Source organism: Penicillium vulpinum (assembly GCF_028829585.1).
Source record: "Penicillium vulpinum strain IBT 29486 chromosome Unknown utg000001l_segment0_segment0, whole genome shotgun sequence".
Classification (NCBI taxonomy): domain Eukaryota; kingdom Fungi; phylum Ascomycota; class Eurotiomycetes; order Eurotiales; family Aspergillaceae; genus Penicillium; species Penicillium vulpinum.
In genome coordinates, this window is record NW_026643241.1 from 1178135 (window position 1) to 1197475 (window position 19341).

Below are 19341 nucleotides of genomic sequence, written 5' to 3' on the forward strand. Positions count from 1 at the left end.
CCCCGTCCGAGCCCCGGTGTTGGTTGAGGAACGGATATAATTCGTCTTTTGGCTGTTGTTACATGTGTGATAGGCAACGGCGAAGCGATAGGATTGTGTCTAGAGGCCAACAGCGGCAACAATGACCCATGTACATGTACACAGCCGGGCTGCCCAAGTAGGTACGACTTTCCAAACAATTCTGGAAGTTTTGATCAAAAGAGAGTGGGAGTGTTCGGACCGTGCGCCATGCAATAATTCCGAAATAGAGTGATATTTTAGGAGGCTGATGTTTCTTCGATAAAAATAATAATCGATCCATTATAGGGGATGGCGTCAAGCGAATACGCAGTCACCACGGTCTTCCATACAGAGAAGGACGGACCGTATAAGGTCAACCAGCAATCCACCAGCAGAGAGGTCCCAATCAAAGAGCCTCAATCTTAACCTTGGGCTCATCAAACCCAGGGCTCCTCTTGACCTTCAACACTGTAGGCTCAAGCCCCCGAATCTCGCTCTTACAAAGTGACTGGCCAGCCAAGTCACAATCCCCACAGCGACGCTTAACAGGCGAACAAACCGTCTGCCCGAGACCAACAAGCAACTTGTTAATCTCATGCCACTTATCAGGCGGCAACCACGATTGGAGGGCCTTCCTTGTTTCCTCGGGCGTCTTGGTCTTATTCCAACCCCAGAGATTGGTAATACGGTGGACATGTACATCGACACCGATTCCCAGGTGTTTACCCCATGCTGCGCTCAGACAAAGATAGGCCATTTTGGGTCCGACACCAGGGAGTGCCATGAGGCCCTCTGGAGTAGAGGGGATATCTCCACCGTGCTGATCTCGTAGGATTAGCGCCGTGGCTTTGATGTATTTTGTTTTGTTGTTGTGGAAGCCGACCGTGCGTATTAGCTCGTTTAGTCGCGTTGGGTCCACAGCTAGGATGTTGGTTAGGTTGAGAGTGCTGTCCACGGATTTTGATTCGCTGTCTTCTTGTTTGATTTGAACTTGATCTGGAGCAGTACCGTCTCCAAGCTCGGTGTGAAGACGTTGCATCGCTACCGCCGTCACGGTGTCTTTCGTCTGGGATGAAAGCATCAATGCGATGAGGGTTTGGAATCGACGGTCTTTCGGTCCTGATGCACGCCAGTATAGCTCCGAGCAGCCCATTGTATCTACCGGTGCGGTCGGATTGGCTGCCCTCATCTCTTTCAAGATTCCGTACATCCTTTCCCAGTTGGACGGGGGCTCGACCTTGACTAAGCCATCGGCACCGAGGGTTTTGCGGGCCGGGAGTCGTCTTTGTCTGGGTGCTGGTGTGGGTTTCTGGTCGGGTTCATCTTTGACTCTCACTTTTCGGCGTGTGCAAGGACTTGCACTTTTCTTGAGGACTCGTGTGTTTATGGGGCTCGCGTTGCGCTTCTGACGCTTCGATGGCGGTTCAAGGAGGTCTTCGATGTCCGCCGTATCGGCGTCGGAGAGTTCAGAGAGGGAAGATTCATCGTCACTTTTGACAGCAGACAGACTGGGTATCACCGAGACATTTTCTGGCTCTATCTTGACTGTCGAAGTCGCGTTTGGGTTGTGGGCGAAACTTTTCAAAGCGCTCACATTTGAGTTGCGCGTTTGTCGTCGAATAGGGGGCGAGAGGGCCTGCAGTACCTTCGCAGTGTCCCTAGAAGTGCGAGAAGTGCGCATGTTGAGTTAACAGAGACCGGACAGAAGAAAAAATGTTGCTAGGCACGAAAGTCAGAAGGCAATTTCACGTGAGAGCCTTGGAATCCCCAGACGATCGATCCATGGGTGGGCCGGGCAAAACTTCCCGAGGTCCTCAGCCTCGGCGATCGCAGTCCCGACCGACTTCCCAACCTGAGGGGCTGACTTCTTGTTACACATCTAATTCTATACCGTCTACCACATTCCACATGGCTCCCCAAAGAGAGCTCGCTAGAGCAATGAAGCGACTCGGAGACGAGCTGAAGGAAAACGATAATGTCGAAAATGACACATTCCTATACCTACGTCCCGTCGATGACGACGACCTACTACGCTGGGAAGCTGTATTGAAAGGTCCTAATGGATCGCCATATGAGGGTAAGCTCATGAAGACTATGTCGGAATCATTCTAGTCAATCTAACGCGACAACAGGTGGACTTTGGCACCTTAATATCAAAATACCCCCGACATACCCTTACGCGCCGCCGACCATCCATTTCACGACTAAGATCGTGCACCCCAATATCGACTTCGATACGGGCGAGATCTGTCTGTCCCTCTTGAAGGATCAATGGAGTCCGGCTAGAACTCTCCAGACCACACTGGCGGCTATTCAGTGGCTGTTGACGGATCCGAATCCGGATTCGCCGCTGAATGTTGACATCGCGGTTCTACTACGCAAAGGGGATACGGTTGGTTTTGAGAGTATTGTCCGGTACTTGGCCGAGGAGCAGCGGTGGGAGGAAGGCCGGAATCCTGTACGGTGATGATGGTTCCGAGCAACCAGCTGAGAAACCCAGGGCTTGTTGGAGACCGTTGACCACACATACCATACCGCTGTGCACATTCCGATCATCTGGGATAACGTGCACCTACTTTATATACGAATCAATGAATATATATATATAGAATAAACTAATGAGTTTAATAATTGAGCACAATTTTGAATTATCTTCCTATCGAAGATGAAACATGGACTAAAAGTAATCACATGAAATATGAGCGTGTGCTGTGCGCTGTAAATGTTCTCACTCGCTGATAAAGCCCTCTCAGCAAAAGGCCAAATAGCCATCGAACGCCCAGGAGAAATAAGGAGAGACATAAGTAGGTCGTCACGGGTCATGCGGGAAAGATAGTACAATGACGAGAGTCATGAAGATGCAGAGCCAATGTGAAGTGCTGAAAAACGCCGGTGGAAATAAAGATGCAAGTAGGCGATAGAAAGGAAAAAAGCGGTCATCCATTACAGAGCCATTGCGACCATGACAGCGCCACCAAACATGGCGACAACCTCACGGGCCATGCCGGTAGTCAGCGCGGCGGCACCAGTCTGCAGACCGGGCTTACCGGCAGTTGTACCAGTGGGTTTGCCGGTTGCCTCGGGGGTGATAACGGTAATCGAGGTAATGGTGCTCAGGGTGCCGTCGGGCATGGTGGTCGTGCTCTTCATGGTGGAAGTGGTCAAGCTGGTGTGCTGAGTGGTTTGAGCAGAAGAGGCAGTTGAGTGGCTGGAGGTGGTTGAAGTAGATGAGGTGCTACTGGTAGTCGACAGAGTCGAGGGAACACTGCTAGTCGTCGAGTGAGTGGTGGAAGCAGTCGAGGACGTAGTAGTGGAAGTGGTCGAGTGAGTAGTGGCCGTGGTTGGCTGAGCAGAGGACTGAGTCGAGGCCGTGGTAGATGTCTCACTGGGGACAGATGCAGAGCTGGTCGAGCTGGTCGAGCTGGTAGAGCTAGCCGAGGTCGTTGACTGAACGCTGGTGGTTGGCTCAGGAGTAGGCATCTGACTGGTCTCAGTGGTCTCAGCAGCCGATGTGGTGGCTGGTTCAGTAGGTTGAGTGCTTGATTCAGTGGGAGTAGTCACAGTAGGAACTGGAGCCGGGGTTGTCTCAGCACCGGAAGTGGCATTGGTCTGGCGCTTGGCGAGCCTGACTAGGCTTGCGATGGCTGGGTCTTCAGCTTGTAGAGCCTCAGCGGCATGAAGGTCAGTTGGGAAGATACCATGACGGAATTTGGCGGAGAGAGCATGCAGAGCATCATGCAATGAGGCTGCCTTGATGTCGTCTAGAGCTTGGAGAGACTCACGTTGAGCCTTAACTGCGTCTGTTGCGAGGACCGCAGACAGAGCGAGCAGTGTGACAAAAAGCAATTGAAGAATGTTGATACGCAGCATTCTGAAGATCGACAGATCTGCTAATAAGGTGGAGAATGGTGAGATTGTTGGAATTGTTGAAGAGGGGAAAAGAACAAAGAAGCCCTGGTGAGATTTGATGAGATCCAAAAAAAAAACAATAGGAAGGAACCACTCAGATATGTGGCGAATCTATCTTTTATTTACTTTTTTTTATTCTAGACATCTCGATTTCTTGATTTTCCTGCACTAGTGTAAAAGATAACCCGAGAATAATCGGCGTGGCTGATTTTTTACGGCCCTATCAAATGTCTCGGATCGGCCCAAAGGCAATGCTTGATACCGATATTAAAGTGATATTAGTGATATTCCCTATATTAGGCCGTTTAATGATATTTTTGGACCTTCATAACATATGTTCTATGTATGGAATACGAGGTACATATCCTCTGAAGTAACACGAAGTGAACAAAAAAGTAAGGGCGCTCCACCATTATTGGCCTGGTCTCAGCGCTAACAATAGAAATAAACAAAGTGTCTATTTTCTCTTCTTACTCCATTTGGTAATGTCAAAAGGGGTATTTTTTTCCCCCTGGAACTCTTATTATACTAAATTCATTATTATAACATAATAACCTCAAAATATCCCAGTCCTACCATCCTATGTTGTAGTCACACCCAAACTCCGGTGTCACTTCGGAGTTTACCATCCGATTCGACCTCGGTAGTTTCAGCTATGTATACGAATAACAATACCGGTAACCAGTCGGATCCATAACCTCACGAACCGATCGAGGCTGGTCAAGCAGCCCAAACTCCATCACTGTATCGGGCGTGACAATCCTCCCATCCGGCGGATTAAGGATCTTATTCGTACCGTTAAGCGCAAATCGACGGTTACCCTCATCCTTCGCCTGCCACATGCTCCACAGCCGATCAATCATACCATGGTGCAGCATGAAAGCCGGGTCTTGCGGCGACGTGAACAGGTCTTGAAAAGTGGATCCGAGGCTGAAATGTCCGCCGCCATGAACGCCCAACACCCCGTCCGGTCGTGCGGGCCAGTAGTCCATGACAACTTGGAAATCTGCGATATCGGCCGTGCCCAGGAGTGCGTCGACGATGGTCTCGTTGTCGTAGTTGCTACTGACGAAGTTGTTCAGACTTCGGTTGAAGCAGCGTGGATTGTAGTCGAAGCCTGGGGCGGGGAGTTTGTCGAATGAGGCTATGTTGCGATCAAATGGTCCCATGTGGATTTTCATGTCTTTAAAAGGTCCGCATCGTACACAGCCACCGCCCGATCCTCGTGGTATGGTGACCGCGCCGCCGGAGATGCTCTCTTCTTCTGGGTTGTATTCTCCGTCGCCGGAGAGGGAGCTGGCGCTGCAGTCGAAGAGAGGGCTGGCTTTTAGGTTCTCTGACCACAATGGCCAGTTCCAGTACCTAGTTTGTGTTATTATTGGTTGGGAGTGAAGTAGATGCTACTTACGGGAGAGTTCCAGAGTAATCACACTCGTCTCGTAGGGCTGACTCCCAGAGCCAGATGAAGTGGCGGTGCCACGGGAGGAATAACCCACTAAGGTGGACATTGAATGTGTAGTTGATATGAGTGCTGTATGGTATGTCAGGCCCCCTGGCATCTATAATAAAGCTATCCGAAACCTACGCCACAAAATCGTCAAACCGGTTCTGCACCCCCGGGTACTCTTCTCTTGAGAGTTGCTGAGGCTGCCTTTGCATACACAATACTGCATCGATATAGTCGATCCGCTCGGCCCGCTTCAACTCTCCCCTATGCAATGTCAATTCTCAATTGGTGCTAGGAAAAACCAGGAAACACAAACCATTCCTTCCGCACAGCAGTGTTGCGATTTCTACACAATTGCTCTTTGAGGGAAATATCGATATCGATTAGGGAGTCAGCCGCCAAAGCCGAAACTCCCAATGCAATGATCAAGAAAGACTGATAAAAACCAACCATCCTGTCAATCCTTGAAAAATCAGGATATATGGCAGGATATATGGCAGGATATATGGCTGAGAAAATTCTCGCGGAATCCCTCTGCCCGGTCCATGAACATGGTTTATAAGTACTCCCCGGTCTTCCGCCATCGAGCTAATAAACCCGGAAAATATCCCTGGTATGATATGTGTAAGTCAACGGAGCATTTTAGTCTAGTCTATATTATGGTGACGTCGGAAACTCGGAATAAAACTTGGCTATACGGGTCCGGGACATGTCAGTGTGTGAGCTGTCAATCTACAGGGGTAAAAAGTGCTTCATCGTACGACAAATGTGGCGTGTGCTTTTGTCCCTGCATGATATGGAGTGATACGCCATCCTAAAAACTGGAGATAGAGCTTTAATCCAATTATCTTATTTGTTTAGGAGATGGTAGATCGTCGACATCTGTGTTGTGCCGAAGCACACTATTGGCAGGAATTGGCATGTATACTTGGGCCCCTATTTGAGCGGCGGGGTAGAGAGAGGTTTGCCAGTTGATCTTGGAATTATAGTTTCGTTTGTTATGGGGGTCCGCTGTTATAGCATGGGCAACCGTCGGCGAGGTCACAGCCAATTGGAAGAGCTTGTTGTGTTAATAGGCGCCTGACCGACGACCATCGTACATACTTAAATAACTTGGATAATATAACTATGAACTAGAATTACATGATTGACTTTGTAGATACCGACTCTTTAGACGACCAGCTACCTTCTATATCTGGGGCTGGATGTATGTATAGTCGACTTGAGGAGTCAATTGCCCATGACCGTGTATTGTAGTAGGACTACGCCGTACCGCGCTAGACCAGTCCTCGCCACAATTATCCATGAGTCGATATAGGGTGCCTGGAACATGCATTGCCCTACTTTATGCGGTAGGAAATGCACTATTAGCGTGCTAGCGCTGTCACACTGCAGATATCACACACCTGACGATCACTTGGTTCTAAAGATTGAGGTCATTTCGAAAGTTTGTCAATGACAATGCCTGTATTAACATGATCAATATAGACCACAGAGAGCAAAAGACGGGTATTGGTGATCATCCATGAGCATCGCTCCTGTCCGGGTTGGTTAGGTACACGCCTATTCAACAGCCCCTAAGTATGTGATAGCACTAAAAGGATGAACCCACAAAAAATCCTGGAACTATCCCAGCAAGCCAACACCACCAAATCCTGAAAGGAAATCAATTGAATTTCCCGTATCAAGGCTTGAGTCATTTATCCCTATCCCGGTAATAATCCTCTCAATTTCCCGGAGGATCCCAGATGATACGCATCGACTTATCCTGCTACCAGTGATCGGCTCGGCTCGAGCAACAGGCTTGAAAAGGTACCGATACGGCTCGGCCAAGCAATGGTCGAGGCAGAATATAAACGTTGCCTCTATGGTTCACCCTTTAGAGCATCCAATTCCCCAGCAATCTCGAGACGTGCCCCAATCAAGTTAGTCGCTGGCGCAGCAACACCACAGGATATCCCGTGGATGACTGGACTATAGAGAGGTGCATCTGGATGCGTTCCGACGAGAATACATTGCTTGGGCTTAGGTGATGTAGGTAGTCAATCCAATGTTGGGAATCGGCCTACTCCGTCCTGGGGGCCCTACACCGTACGTTTACTGCGATCCGGGTGAGCCCACTCATGCTCCAGATTGAAGATAGGCTCAGTGAATTTTCGAAATGCTGTGGCTTTGTTGAAGAGTGTGGTGTTGCGGCCTTCAGTGCTGACGAAGAGAACTCGGAGTGTATTCAGGTAGTTGAGCTTCTTTGTGGATGAGCCGGATGTCCCGGGATGATCTTGCGGGGAACTGACGATGCTTATTTCGATATTTAATTTCAAAAACTGAACATAGAATTCTATGTCAAACTTGAGAGGGCTGATCTCAACGTTCCAACCTTCCAAGGTTGTTTTGCTGTGTTTAGTCAGGCTTTTCTCTACGAGGCTACTCTTGCGTTCCCGACTTCATCGCTCCTTCCTCTCCTAGTGTCTTCTGATGTTTTTTTAGCAGATGAACTTTCTCACGCGCCTCTGAGCTAGTCCAATGGGCGATTGAGAATTAGAGTACCCGGGCTTCAAGCTCTTTCACATGGCATCAAACAGGACGACGGTCGGCGATGCCCGCTGCGGGGGAAGAGGCCCGGGGAACTAACCGAGGCATATATATGGAGAACATGAAGAATCCAGATTCTAACATTGACCCCAGATCCTGCAAGTTCTCAGACAAAGACTTTACATACGCAAGCCACCATGGAGGCCACGAAGAGCTTTCTGGATCAGGTTCTACCTCAAGCCACAGCCTCCTGGGCTCACATAATGGCCAATTACTCACCTCAAAAAATCGAGTTTGTGGGTACACTTATCGTCCAGCTCCTCAGCTTCTGGCTACCATCAATATGCTATATGCTCCTCGAAGTGATAGCGCCCTCCTTCTCCCAGCGCCACAAGATCCAACCAGCACCCAAACAGCCCACATGTCACGAGATCGCACACTGCTTTATAGTAGTATTACAGAACCAGATCCTGACATCTATCCTCCATCTGATATTGATCTCTGCAGCCAGCTATGCTGGCATTAAATCAACATATCGCATCGAAACCCCCCTACCAGCGCCAATTGAGATCCTGCGCGACGTCGTTCTTAGCCTGTTGATCCGCGAAGCTCTATTTTATTACAGCCACCGAATCCTGCATATCCCCGCCCTCTACATCCCCATCCATAAGAAGCATCACCGATTCACGGCTCCCATCGCTCTAGCTGCTCAGTTCGCTCATCCGATCGAGCACATCTTCGCTAATACTTTACCTATCTCTCTGCCGCCGCAGTTGCTGGGGAGTCACGTTGTGACCTTTTGGGTGTTCTTGGCGTATGAGCTTGTGAATACGGCGACGGTTCACAGTGGATATGATTTCTTCCATAATAAGGCCAAGATGCATGATCTTCACCATGAGAAGTTCAATTTGAATTATGGATCGTTGGGGTTGCTGGATTGGGTGCATGGAACGGATCAGTTGAAGAAGCATCGCACGGCGTAAATATTGTCGGGTATTGGTTTGGGCAGGTTCCAAGTGTGTATATAAATCTGGAGATTGTTATAAGTGCAAAATTGCGTGAACTTCTAGTCGAGTAGCATGGTGTAGTATGTTTCAGACCTATCCGGGGGCATAAGAAACTACTCCGATATCATACTTCTCTGGGAGCCAATATCGGTAGCCGCTCCCCACGGCGTGCCGCTTTATGCCGTGTACGGGATGGGATAATAATGTCCACAGATATTGGTACTGCCTATAAGCAATCTGGAGCGGTTAATGCCCGACACGATGAATGTACTCGGAAATTGGTCTCGCTTCATGCGTTGAGTCTCTGAATATACGTGTTCCCGGTTGTAGTTTAGTGTGGATCTTGGCGGGAAAGCCTCCCGAGGTCTGCACAAAGCAATGGCAACCCTTGGAAGGCTTGAGCATCTGAGTAACCCTCTTCTATGGTCTTGTGTAAACTTGTCTCACCATGGCAATAGGATTGTAAAATAGTTTGGTCGAGACAATTGAAGCCAATTACCAGGCTGAGAGAATGGGACTGCGACCATAAATATTATTTTTCTTTGATTGTCTTAGCCGGGTATTTATAGCCGGCGATTTTTTTACTGGGCCTTTAATTTTGTCTCTGTGGGTATGGCTGAGTCTGGGGTATATCAACATTGTGGGCGTAAGAGGATAGGATGACAATGGCAATACTACAGAATAATTGAGACAATCTGGGTTTCACAATATGAGCTGTACAGAGTAGCTTCCAAGGTTGGGCCTACATATCGTGATTTGTGCGTTGTACACTACAATGTACCGACGCACATTTGAAACATCCCCTATAGGAGAAATAATATTTTTGATTCAAGTTTAGTGTCTCAGGTCTATGTATAGACCGTTTGAAAGTGTGGGTTTCGTGGCGCCGAGACAAGTTAAGCGAATAAAAAGATCAAAGATTGACTCTTTGATTTGATTTGATTCTAGAATTTGAGGTTTGGGGTTTGACCCCTATACAAAGTACGGAGTAGTTGGACCCCTTTAGACCCTTAACAATGAAATGATAGGCAAAGACCCCTGAACTGTGATCGACTTGCCTAGATGGAGGCGCGTCATTGCCAAGCTAGTGCTCTCCACTCCAGGTTTCATGGAGGCAGCAGAGTAAATCTGGGATAGAATTGATGGAGATGTAAGTATGCAGTGGAATTTGATCGGTGTACGGAGTATATACATCTATATATAGTGATATGAATGTATAATGCCCAGTGTATCGTCGATTAGTACATCATGATATGTTGGATGGAATGGCCAGGACCTGACGATCCCAAAGAATGAAATAAATACATAATCTAAAGAACTGACCTATTAACGAGTCTTATTCAGGGACAATTCCCCACATAAAATCCACTGTAATATGACCCTTGCTGATCAGACAAAGCGAACAGCCAATGTACACAGTACCCTTGGCGTAGCACAGCCCATCCTTTGCCGCTTGGGGGCTTGGCCTCTTAACCCTTTATCCCTTACATTTTCTCTTCTTTCTTTTCATTCTTTCTGACCTCACTTTCGTTTCTCAGTCTGTCGTTCACTCTCTTTTAATCCTCGGAGCGCTTCAATTTCCCACACTCGTTCATATTTTCGCTCTTTTTTAACATATTCCCACATTATGAAGGTCACCGTAGCCTCCATGGCCACGGCCATCACCTTGGGCGCCTCGACCGTCCTTGGTGCCGCAACCAACCTCAAGGCCCGTTCTAGCGATATTACCCCCATCACTGTTAAGGGTAACGCCTTCTTTAAGGGTACTGAACGTTTCTACATGCGCGGTGTCGACTACCAGCCCGGTGGTTCCTCCGACCTCGCCGATCCGATCGCTGATGTCGAGGGTTGCAAGCGTGACATCAAGAACTTCAAGGATTTGGGCCTGAACACCATCCGTGTCTACTCCGTGGATAACTCCAAGGACCATGACGAGTGCATGGAGGCCCTCGCCGAGGCCGGCATCTACCTCGTTCTCGATGTCAACACTCCTAAGTACTCCATCAACCGTGCCGATCCCGAGATATCCTACAACGATGTCTACCTCCAGTACATCTTCGCTACCATGGAGAAGTTCGCCAAGTATGACAACACCCTTGCCTTCTTCTCCGGTAACGAGGTCATCAACGACGGTCCCTCTTCCAAGGCCGCTCCTTACGTCAAGGCTGTCACCCGTGACATGCGCACTTTCCTCCGCGCTCGCAAGCTCCGCCAGGTCCCCGTCGGCTACTCCGCCGCTGATGTCAACACCAACCGTCTCGAGATGGCTGAGTACATGAACTGCGGTACTGATGATGAGCGCTCCGACTTCTTCGCCTTCAACGACTACTCCTGGTGCGACCCCTCTTCCTTCACCACCTCCGGCTGGGACCAGAAGGTGAAGAACTTCACCGGATACGGACTCCCCCTATTCCTCTCCGAGTACGGCTGCAACACCAACACCCGTGAGTTCAAGGAGGTTAAGTCTCTCTACTCCACTCAGATGACCCCCGTCTACTCCGGCGGTCTCGTCTACGAGTACACCGAGAACAACAACAAGTACGGCCTCGTCGAAGTTGACGGTGATGATATCACACTTAAGGATGATTACAAGGCTCTGAAGAAGGCCTTCGACGGTACCGACAACCCCACCGGCAACGGCGGCTACAACTCCACTGGCGGTGCCTCTGGCTGCCCCAAGATGCAGAAGCCCAACTGGGACGTCGACTCCGATTCTCTCCCCGCCATGCCCGCCCCCGCTAAGAAGTACCTGACCGAGGGTGCCGGTAAGGGCGAGGGCTTCTCCGGCAAGGGCAGCCAGAACTCCGGCACCAAGTCCGCCGGCACTGCCACCCAGGGCTCCGGTGAGGTCGCTGCTGCCACCGGCACCGGTTCTGCTGCTTCTAGCACCAGCTCCGAGGGTGCTGCCGCTGGCCTCAAGCCTTTCCAGTTCGGCTTTGCCACTGCTTCCGTCGGCCTGGTCACTGTCCTGTCGACTGTGTTCGGTGCCAGCTTCATCCTCCTGTAATGCTTCTACTTTTATGAAGGGGGCTTGATTATATTTTTCGATTCTCCTTGACATGTATCTTTTTTTTTTATCTGGCCATTTTTCACCCTGTGACGATCATGGGTTTTGCAAATCGGGGGATGGCGAGATGTTTTCTTGTTGGTGTATAGCTGTCTAGCAGTCTTTGGTATCTGTGTCTAGAGTCTAATGAAACAGAGCTGAACTGCGAATATTCTGATCACTAGCAAAGCAAAATTTTAATTATGTATTTCCGAATAAACTCCCTGTCCAAAATTTGTATTGCACTCGGTCATCTCAATCTTCATGCCCGAGTACGAGCTTGTCTCCACGATAACCCTGAATCATAGTCACTGTCCACTAGGATTCCAAAGTTTCAGCACTGGCATTATGAACTAACTGAAAATATTTACATCCTAAGTTAAACCGAACCTGCAAATCATAATCCCCATACACACATACATGGTTGACCGTATTCCGATGGCTTGTATTAGCGAGGTGTCTCTTCAGCCTGTGGACGCCAACTTGTATAGCTTCTTCAAAACCTCCCTTCCAGGCTGTGAAGGGTCGTACTAACGACAAGAGGAGATAGATATTTCATACTATTGATAGCCTTAATGCTACCAGTGGCCCTGTGGATTTATCGCGCGTAGACACGTGTTTGATTGAAGGCTTTGTTAGATACATAAAAAATGTGCTAAAACGACAAACATACCACCAACTTGTTAGACAAAGCTAACTTCTGTCCACTTCAACGCCAAGTTCAATATATATGCAAACCAATGATCTATAAACTAGCCAACCAGTCACCTCGTAGTTCATCAGCATGATCCATGTACCTGGACATCCAATAAATTCCCGCAAAAAGGAATCAAGCTGATGCTGCAGCCAGAGAAGGAGCAACATCAATCAATCCCCTCTATATCAAAGCATATATGTTGGTCACCCCTCAAAAATAGAGTACGGATTGCTGAGATTATAGCTCTATTTTCCGGGCGCGGGGGCTTTTTTCTTCTTCTCGAAAATACTGCCCTTCTTAGGAATCCGCTCAATATCAAACCGCATATTTAGGTCACCTCTCAAAAACCAAGTGTAAATTCTAGGGATCCGATGCGTACCTGGTTGCCAAGCTGCTAGAACAAGACGAGATACAGCCCTTCCAAGCTGTGTCCCTAGGATTTCCTCGAATTCTGGAGCATGCATTTTCCAAGTGTGGATGTTTGGGGTTATACGAGTATCGTCAACATCGTCTCGGATCTCCTCGTTGTTTCTATAGAGCACCTTTGCCACCAAGGGGAGTGTTTCCTCATTCTCAACTTCTGTCATGAAAACATGTTGGAGGGTGTCGATATTGGCATCCATTTTATATACAGCTAGCGCAACGTCAGCCCATTGAGGACCTGTTTTTTTCCTAAAAATCGAGGAAGCAACTATAGCACCCTCCACGATATAATGCTCGTAACTGGGCACAGTGACTACTTTATTGAGTTGTAATCTTGAAAGGCGGTAATCTTTTGTTTTCGGATCATTGGGAAGCTTTGTCGACCTGAGACTCTCTCTGATGTCTCCCGGTGGAGGAGCGAATTCAGATGTCCATACATTAAATTCCGGGCTATTGGGAGGAACGGCTTGGGTTAAATCGGCTATGGTTAGCGTAGACTGGACTACTGGACATGGAGGCCCAGCTGGGTTGCTGTTGGCCATCCACTGTTGATATTGAATGCCCGTCGCTCGATACTTATCAATCTCAGCCTTTTTGGGTGTTGTGTGGAACATCTGAATTTGGTCTGGGTTAAAACTCGACGAAGCCCTACCGATGTATGTGCTAGTTTTCCTGGGGGTCGTCGGTAAAACGGGAAGGTTTGGATTTAGTGGTGGGGAACTAGGATTCGTCGATGAGCCCTTTGGTCCCTTGAAATTTAGTTTTTCTCGAGTTTTGTCGAGTGTTCTTTGTGCAGTGGAAGTGGTACGTTTCGCAGCCGGGGCTTCTTCTTCGTCATCCTTGTCGGCTTTACGCTTTCGTTTCGGGTCCTTGGGAGTGTCTGCGCCTTTAGCTGCGCCTTTAGCTGCGCCTTTAGCTGCGCCTTTAGCTGCGCCTTTAGCTGCGCCTTTAGCTGCGCCTTTAGCTGCACCTTTTGGCACTGGCGATCCAGGTTCTTCAGCACCATCTCCGCCACCAGTGTTAGTACGACGGATGAAATTGATGATTTTCTTGAGGGGAGATATGGGAGTTGCAGGAGATGCGGAAGATGCGGGAGATGCGGGAGGTGTGGCCATTGTGTTACGATGAAAATAATTGAGACGGATTTGGGAGTCCTAGATTGTTTCTGGTGTTGTTATTGGAGTTTTGTCATTGGGATTGACATACTTGACTGGCTTAGCTAAATGCTAGAACAAGCAGATATTATATAATTCTGAACAAAAGGCCAGTGCATGATCGACTCGGCGTCTATGTTAAGATGAAACACATCAAACAATAAGCATGTATGAAACCTTGAAGAACAAGGGGACCTAAAGATATCTGGTGGGTAAACAAGTGATTTAACCTTAGAACAAAGAGAACTGAGACAAAGCATGTGGTGTAGATGGACGGGGGATAGAACCCTGGACTCTAAGCACATGATACAAAGAGAATTCCATTATAAGAACAAAGCAGTGTCTGATGTTTGGCTAAATTTAGCTTGAAGCCAAGAGCTAACTACGACAAGAAAGTTAAGATCAAACACAGCGAACCCCCTCCAACATCAAGTCCATAGGCATGTCGAGAGTGATTTTGATCTTCTAGAGATTACATCCATAATGGCATAACCTGTCGCATGTTCTATGTGGCCTGGGCTCGCTTCGTCATTGACCCTTGATATTGTTTGCTCTGGCCGACAGCGTGCGAGAGACATCCATCAGAAAGCCTTTCCTGCTTATATTTGATTCAAAATCTAACATCATATATCGAAATTAAAAGCTAAATTAGGTGGATATATGACCCTCCCGAGGTCAGTCATGTCACCTGGGCAGGAAGCCCTACTTGACATAAGACAAAAGGTTCCCGAAGTTCACGAACTCACAGATCTCTACATATGTATGGGGATAATATCCATAGGAGAAGTCGCTAAATAAAATTCGCTAAGGATATCTGATGGCACAAAATGAAAATTCTAAGAGGATAGACCGACATCTCGGTAGCTCTGAAGGACTTCACGTACATGACTAGGCATGCATAGCTGCCTCCAGGGCTGTAAGCTAGGGAATTACTGAAGGACATCACTTCCTCAGCCACACTGTAGACCCAAGAAAACCAGAACAGACTCATAAACTAAGAGTTAGCACCCCATCCCGCAGAAAACCTCCAATCCTGCCCGGCCTCTCCAATCCCCCTTACCAGACCTACAACATTATCAATAAACCCTGCCCGGCCATTATTAACTCTCTCTCGACGCTCAAGCTCAGTATCCGAACTGGGAGCGGGAAGACCAAGCAGCTGCCGCGTACTATACCCCTGCAAGCGATCTGCATCCATCCGCGTCAAAATATTACCTTCACCCTGCCGCCGAGTCCACGCCGCCTGCTTGACAGCCGGAGCCCAATACTCCGCCAGGGAAGACTCATCGCGACCAAACGCGTAGCACTTAGCCAGTGGAGAGTCCGACTCCGGTATAAGCGACGCATTCCAGCGGGTGTGAACAACTTCGTACCTCTTCTCCATGAAGAAAATAACTGGCCACGTGATAATCCACAGCTGGAGAAGGACGACAGCCCACCAGACGAAGCGGTTCGTGCGGAGCTGGTTGATCCAGTGAGGAGAGTAGATTGTGACGGAGCGCTGGGCGATGAAGAGGCTGAAGTTGATGGAGCCGCGGTAATTGAGTTCGCGGATGTGAGAGGAGAGGACGTTACGCATAGCGTTGGAGTCGAAGCCGGCGATTTCGCGGTGTATAGTGAATCTGTATGTGGTTCGAGATTAGCTTGGTATTTTGTGCGTGAAGAGGGGACAGAGCATACGATTTTACAGAAGCGGGGTCGCGACAGAATCGCTCGCACCACATTCTCAGGTTTTTCGCACCTTGAGAGCTGTTGTTAAACTGCTCATCGGTGTCCTGGGCTAGGAGGGCATCGCTGTCCTCCGTGAGACTGATAGCACCATGGGACTTTGGTGGCTTGTATGTGCATGAACGAAGTATTCCGCCCCGATACGCTGATTTAGGATCTTCATCTGCGAGGATTTCCACTTCCCTCCAATTCACGCCCATGGATCCGCCCTCCCAGCCGGTCAGCATTGTTTCGGCCAGATCCAGTTTGAACTCGAAGTCTGTCACATTGTTGTTTTTATCCTTCTTTTTGTCACCGCTCGATTCGCTGTGGGTGCCATGGACGTAGAACAGTGGGCGTGGCGGCAGCTTTATTTGCTTGCAAACGGCATTGTAGAGTCCCTTGCTGTCGTTCGAGAGCGCTGGTTCAAGGGTGGCAGAGACCTTGTTGGTGGGCCTGACGTCTTTGCCGCCAGGGAGAATATAGGCTGAGTCTATAAGACGCAGGGGTCGGATGCTTGTGGGAGGTTGGACAGATTGGACAGGTTGGACAGGGGCGAGAATGAGTTCGGGATCATCGGTATATGGAGGCGGAGCGTCGTCGAGAGAATGGAGTGAATGTGATGATGATGCAGGGGGATCGGCCTGGACGCGACCCATGACTCCAATATATCGGAGAACTGAATAGAAGAGATTAAAAGAGACTTTAGAAGATCTGGAAGAGAGACAAGAGACAAGAGATTAAAAAAAAAAAACAAAAAAAGTCAGATCGTTGACAGATACGAGGGCTGAGCTGAGGCTCAGGCTCTTGAACCTCGTATTTGCCACGCTGCCGCCTAGGTAAATTCCACATTACGCTACTTCTATCCAACACTATTTAACATACAATGTATCCAACATTCTATCCAACATAACACTTCATCGATACGAATTTCGGGTCCATAGTCTGGCGATCTTGACACACCCCTGGACCCCGCCAGCCATAAGTTTGGGAAATGTCGTTGACAAGATCACATTTCGTATTAGGCGAGACGGTACAGAGACCATTCGACATCTTCCATGATTTGGGTTTGTCTAGAGCAGTCGAGTGGCAGTCTCTCCAATTCCAATTGCCCGATTCTGGTATAGTCCACCAACGACACGAAACGGATGTGTCGGTGACATTGGTGCTAAGCTCACTTGCGCTGCGGAACTTCATGCAGGAACTGTCCTCTAAATACTTGTTATGGCCTTGGAGGAGCACATAGTTGCCAGCGCAGCCTGGTTCATCGAACATCCTCAACTCCCATCCGCTGGGTACAGTAGCGATACCGTCAACGACTTTTGTTGGGTTGGAGTTTGTTGTGGAGGATGTGGTCGCGGTTGTGGAGGGTTTGCTCGTTGTGGTATACATGGTCGTGGTAGTAGTTGTGCTTGTCTGGCCTATGGTCGCAAACATATTGATCATCTTGATCGCGTTTCCGATTTTATCGACACTAACAAGAGGGTAAGACGGCACAGTCGTGGTCGAATGTAGAAATGTCAAGGGTACATCTATCAAGGGGATATCTGTCGTGAAGAAATTTGGATCCTTGTTTGATAAAGATTTAGCTATCAACGCTGCATTGTTTTCCACGGGTGTAGCTTCAGTTCTTACAGACGGAGCTGGCGCTGATGTAGTTTTAGTTGTTGTAGATGCCGGTGCAGCCTGCTTTGCAGATTCAGCTAGCGCCGATGTAGTTTTGGTTGTTGTAGATGCCGGTGCAGCCTGCTTTGCAGATTCAGCTAGCGCCGATGTAGTTTTGGTTGTTGTAGATGCCGGTGCAGCCTGCTTTGCAGATTCGGCTGGCGCCGATGTAGTTTTGGTTGTTGTAGATGCCGGTGCAGCCTGCTTTGCAGATTCGGCTGGCGCCGATGTAGTTTTGGTTGTTGTAGATGCCGGTGCAGCCTGCTTTGCAGATTCGGCTGGCGCCGATGTAGCTTTGGTTGTTGCAGATGCAGGTGCGGCTTTATCTGCAGGTGCAGCTGACACGGAAGGCGTAAGTGCAGATGAGTCACAAAAGCCTGCACCAGTACCACATTGGCCATTTCTAGAGCACTATAGATATGGTCAGTCTAGGCCGCGAGATTAAAATCGATCTTGACAAAGCTTACACATTGACCTGCAGGGCATGGGTTCAAAGACGGAATTTTGAGAATATCCTTCGGACGTTCTGTTCCAGGCACTTGAGGACCACAGACCGCATTACCGATCGCCACTGGCATCGGAGGATCGCCGGCGCTCAGACAGACCTGGCCACCATCCTGTAGATCATTACACCCATACCATGCTGAGGTATTGGCGTTCCAAGCCTCAATATTGGCCGTGGTGATCCGATACCCCTCAGCAATTTTCGCACAGGTATCGCCATTGCGGATGGTATAAGTGTAGCACTTACTCATCGCTATTGGTGGAAAGGTCAAATCCCCCACCTGGCAACATACGGGTTTTCCGACAACTAGAGTCGAGCAGGTATTCGCGAGGTTGAAGGAAGCGAACGATGCTGCCGAGATACCACATTTCCCGGGAAGGCTGTCACATGTATCTCCATTGCTCACGAGAATTGAGGGACAGGTGTATGGGGTACTATAGTCACGCACATGCTGGACTTGTATTGGGCTGTACTATGCTGGGTCAGTGTCTGGGGTAGAAGTGATGTTGGAAAAGTAGATACTTACCTCAGGTGTAGCTACAGACAAGGCATCTGTCCCATGAATCAAACCAAGACAGCCCAGAGCAAGGAAGATACCCTTTTGAAAATATCCCATCTTGTGTGGATTTGCTTGAGAGGGTAGACGCTCTTTGAAGACCTACGCGCGGTTTTATATTTATCTTCAAAGAACTATACCACGAATCCCATGCCTAAGAGCAACTTCACGGAGGCAATACGCATTGATGCAGCCAGTGAATCATGAAACACAGATGTGCTCTTTACACTAGATTCCAGGGTCTGAGAGTCTCTAAAGAGCCACTTAGAATCATTCTTTCTCGAGGACATCATGTTGAGTTGTTTTAAAGAACAAGTCAAAGTGCATCCTCCGCCACTGTCAACAAAGAAACTTGTTGCATTCGAGGAAACCCCTAGTGCAAATTTGACACCGAATGATCTTTGTTCGAGTACTTCTCTTTCCTCTTCGGAGTTGGGATGGCATGTTCTCTTTGAAGATGCGATATAACGCGCCATGCTGCCAAGGGCCTTGGCTACCGGGGGTAGTAGATACCTGCATCAAAACCGCTAGTTTGTGAGATTCTACGATAGCAGAACAAAGAAAGGACTCAAATAGAACTACAGCCAAATTTCGTAAGCATTTAGATGTTCTTTCTAAATCAATCTCGAATTATTGTTACGACAGAGACCCCAAACAACACTCATCCTTGGGGCCAGTCGAACGCTCTATATG

The 19341-nt window shown here is 48.6% G+C and overlaps 9 protein-coding genes across 9 annotated transcripts; 3 read left to right on the forward strand and 6 right to left on the reverse strand.

Moving 5' to 3' along the window:
* Positions 1 to 406: 406 nt before the first annotated feature.
* Positions 407 to 1681, reverse strand: N7479_000431 (endonuclease III domain-containing protein; the record flags this gene model as incomplete). Its single annotated transcript, XM_057248129.1, has 1 exon — positions 407 to 1681. One exon carries the CDS (start codon positions 1679 to 1681, stop codon positions 407 to 409), a length of 1275 nt encoding a protein of 424 aa, XP_057112561.1.
* A 227-nt stretch (positions 1682 to 1908) lies between these two features.
* pex4 (putative ubiquitin conjugating enzyme (UbcJ)) lies at positions 1909 to 2467 on the forward strand (the record flags this gene model as incomplete). Its single annotated transcript, XM_057248130.1, has 2 exons — positions 1909 to 2077; positions 2133 to 2467. The coding sequence occupies 2 exons, from the start codon at positions 1909 to 1911 to the stop codon at positions 2465 to 2467; spliced, it is 504 nt and encodes a 167-aa protein (XP_057112562.1).
* A 476-nt stretch (positions 2468 to 2943) lies between these two features.
* Positions 2944 to 3870, reverse strand: N7479_000433 (putative GPI anchored cell wall protein (Dan4); the record flags this gene model as incomplete). The annotated part of the gene is made up of 1 exon (XM_057248131.1): positions 2944 to 3870. The coding sequence occupies one exon, from the start codon at positions 3868 to 3870 to the stop codon at positions 2944 to 2946; it is 927 nt and encodes a 308-aa protein (XP_057112563.1).
* A 692-nt stretch (positions 3871 to 4562) lies between these two features.
* N7479_000434 (tyrosinase family protein) lies at positions 4563 to 5809 on the reverse strand (the record flags this gene model as incomplete). Its single annotated transcript, XM_057248132.1, has 4 exons — positions 4563 to 5271; positions 5318 to 5440; positions 5495 to 5620; positions 5673 to 5809. The coding sequence occupies 4 exons, from the start codon at positions 5807 to 5809 to the stop codon at positions 4563 to 4565; spliced, it is 1095 nt and encodes a 364-aa protein (XP_057112564.1).
* A 2276-nt stretch (positions 5810 to 8085) lies between these two features.
* On the forward strand, positions 8086 to 8871 carry N7479_000435 (sterol desaturase family protein; the record flags this gene model as incomplete). The annotated part of the gene is made up of 1 exon (XM_057248133.1): positions 8086 to 8871. One exon carries the CDS (start codon positions 8086 to 8088, stop codon positions 8869 to 8871), a length of 786 nt encoding a protein of 261 aa, XP_057112565.1.
* A 1651-nt stretch (positions 8872 to 10522) lies between these two features.
* gel1 (1,3-beta-glucanosyltransferase gel1) lies at positions 10523 to 11902 on the forward strand (the record flags this gene model as incomplete). Its single annotated transcript, XM_057248134.1, has 1 exon — positions 10523 to 11902. The coding sequence occupies one exon, from the start codon at positions 10523 to 10525 to the stop codon at positions 11900 to 11902; it is 1380 nt and encodes a 459-aa protein (XP_057112566.1).
* Positions 11903 to 12883: 981 nt separating this feature from the next.
* On the reverse strand, positions 12884 to 14176 carry N7479_000437 (uncharacterized protein; the record flags this gene model as incomplete). The annotated part of the gene is made up of 1 exon (XM_057248135.1): positions 12884 to 14176. One exon carries the CDS (start codon positions 14174 to 14176, stop codon positions 12884 to 12886), a length of 1293 nt encoding a protein of 430 aa, XP_057112567.1.
* Positions 14177 to 15209: 1033 nt separating this feature from the next.
* On the reverse strand, positions 15210 to 16581 carry N7479_000438 (uncharacterized protein; the record flags this gene model as incomplete). Its single annotated transcript, XM_057248136.1, has 2 exons — positions 15210 to 15837; positions 15896 to 16581. The coding sequence occupies 2 exons, from the start codon at positions 16579 to 16581 to the stop codon at positions 15210 to 15212; spliced, it is 1314 nt and encodes a 437-aa protein (XP_057112568.1).
* Positions 16582 to 16822: 241 nt separating this feature from the next.
* N7479_000439 (Peptidoglycan-binding Lysin subgroup) lies at positions 16823 to 18342 on the reverse strand (the record flags this gene model as incomplete). The annotated part of the gene is made up of 2 exons (XM_057248137.1): positions 16823 to 17998; positions 18055 to 18342. 2 exons carry the CDS (start codon positions 18340 to 18342, stop codon positions 16823 to 16825), a joined length of 1464 nt encoding a protein of 487 aa, XP_057112569.1.
* Between the last annotated feature and the right edge of the window lie 999 nt (positions 18343 to 19341).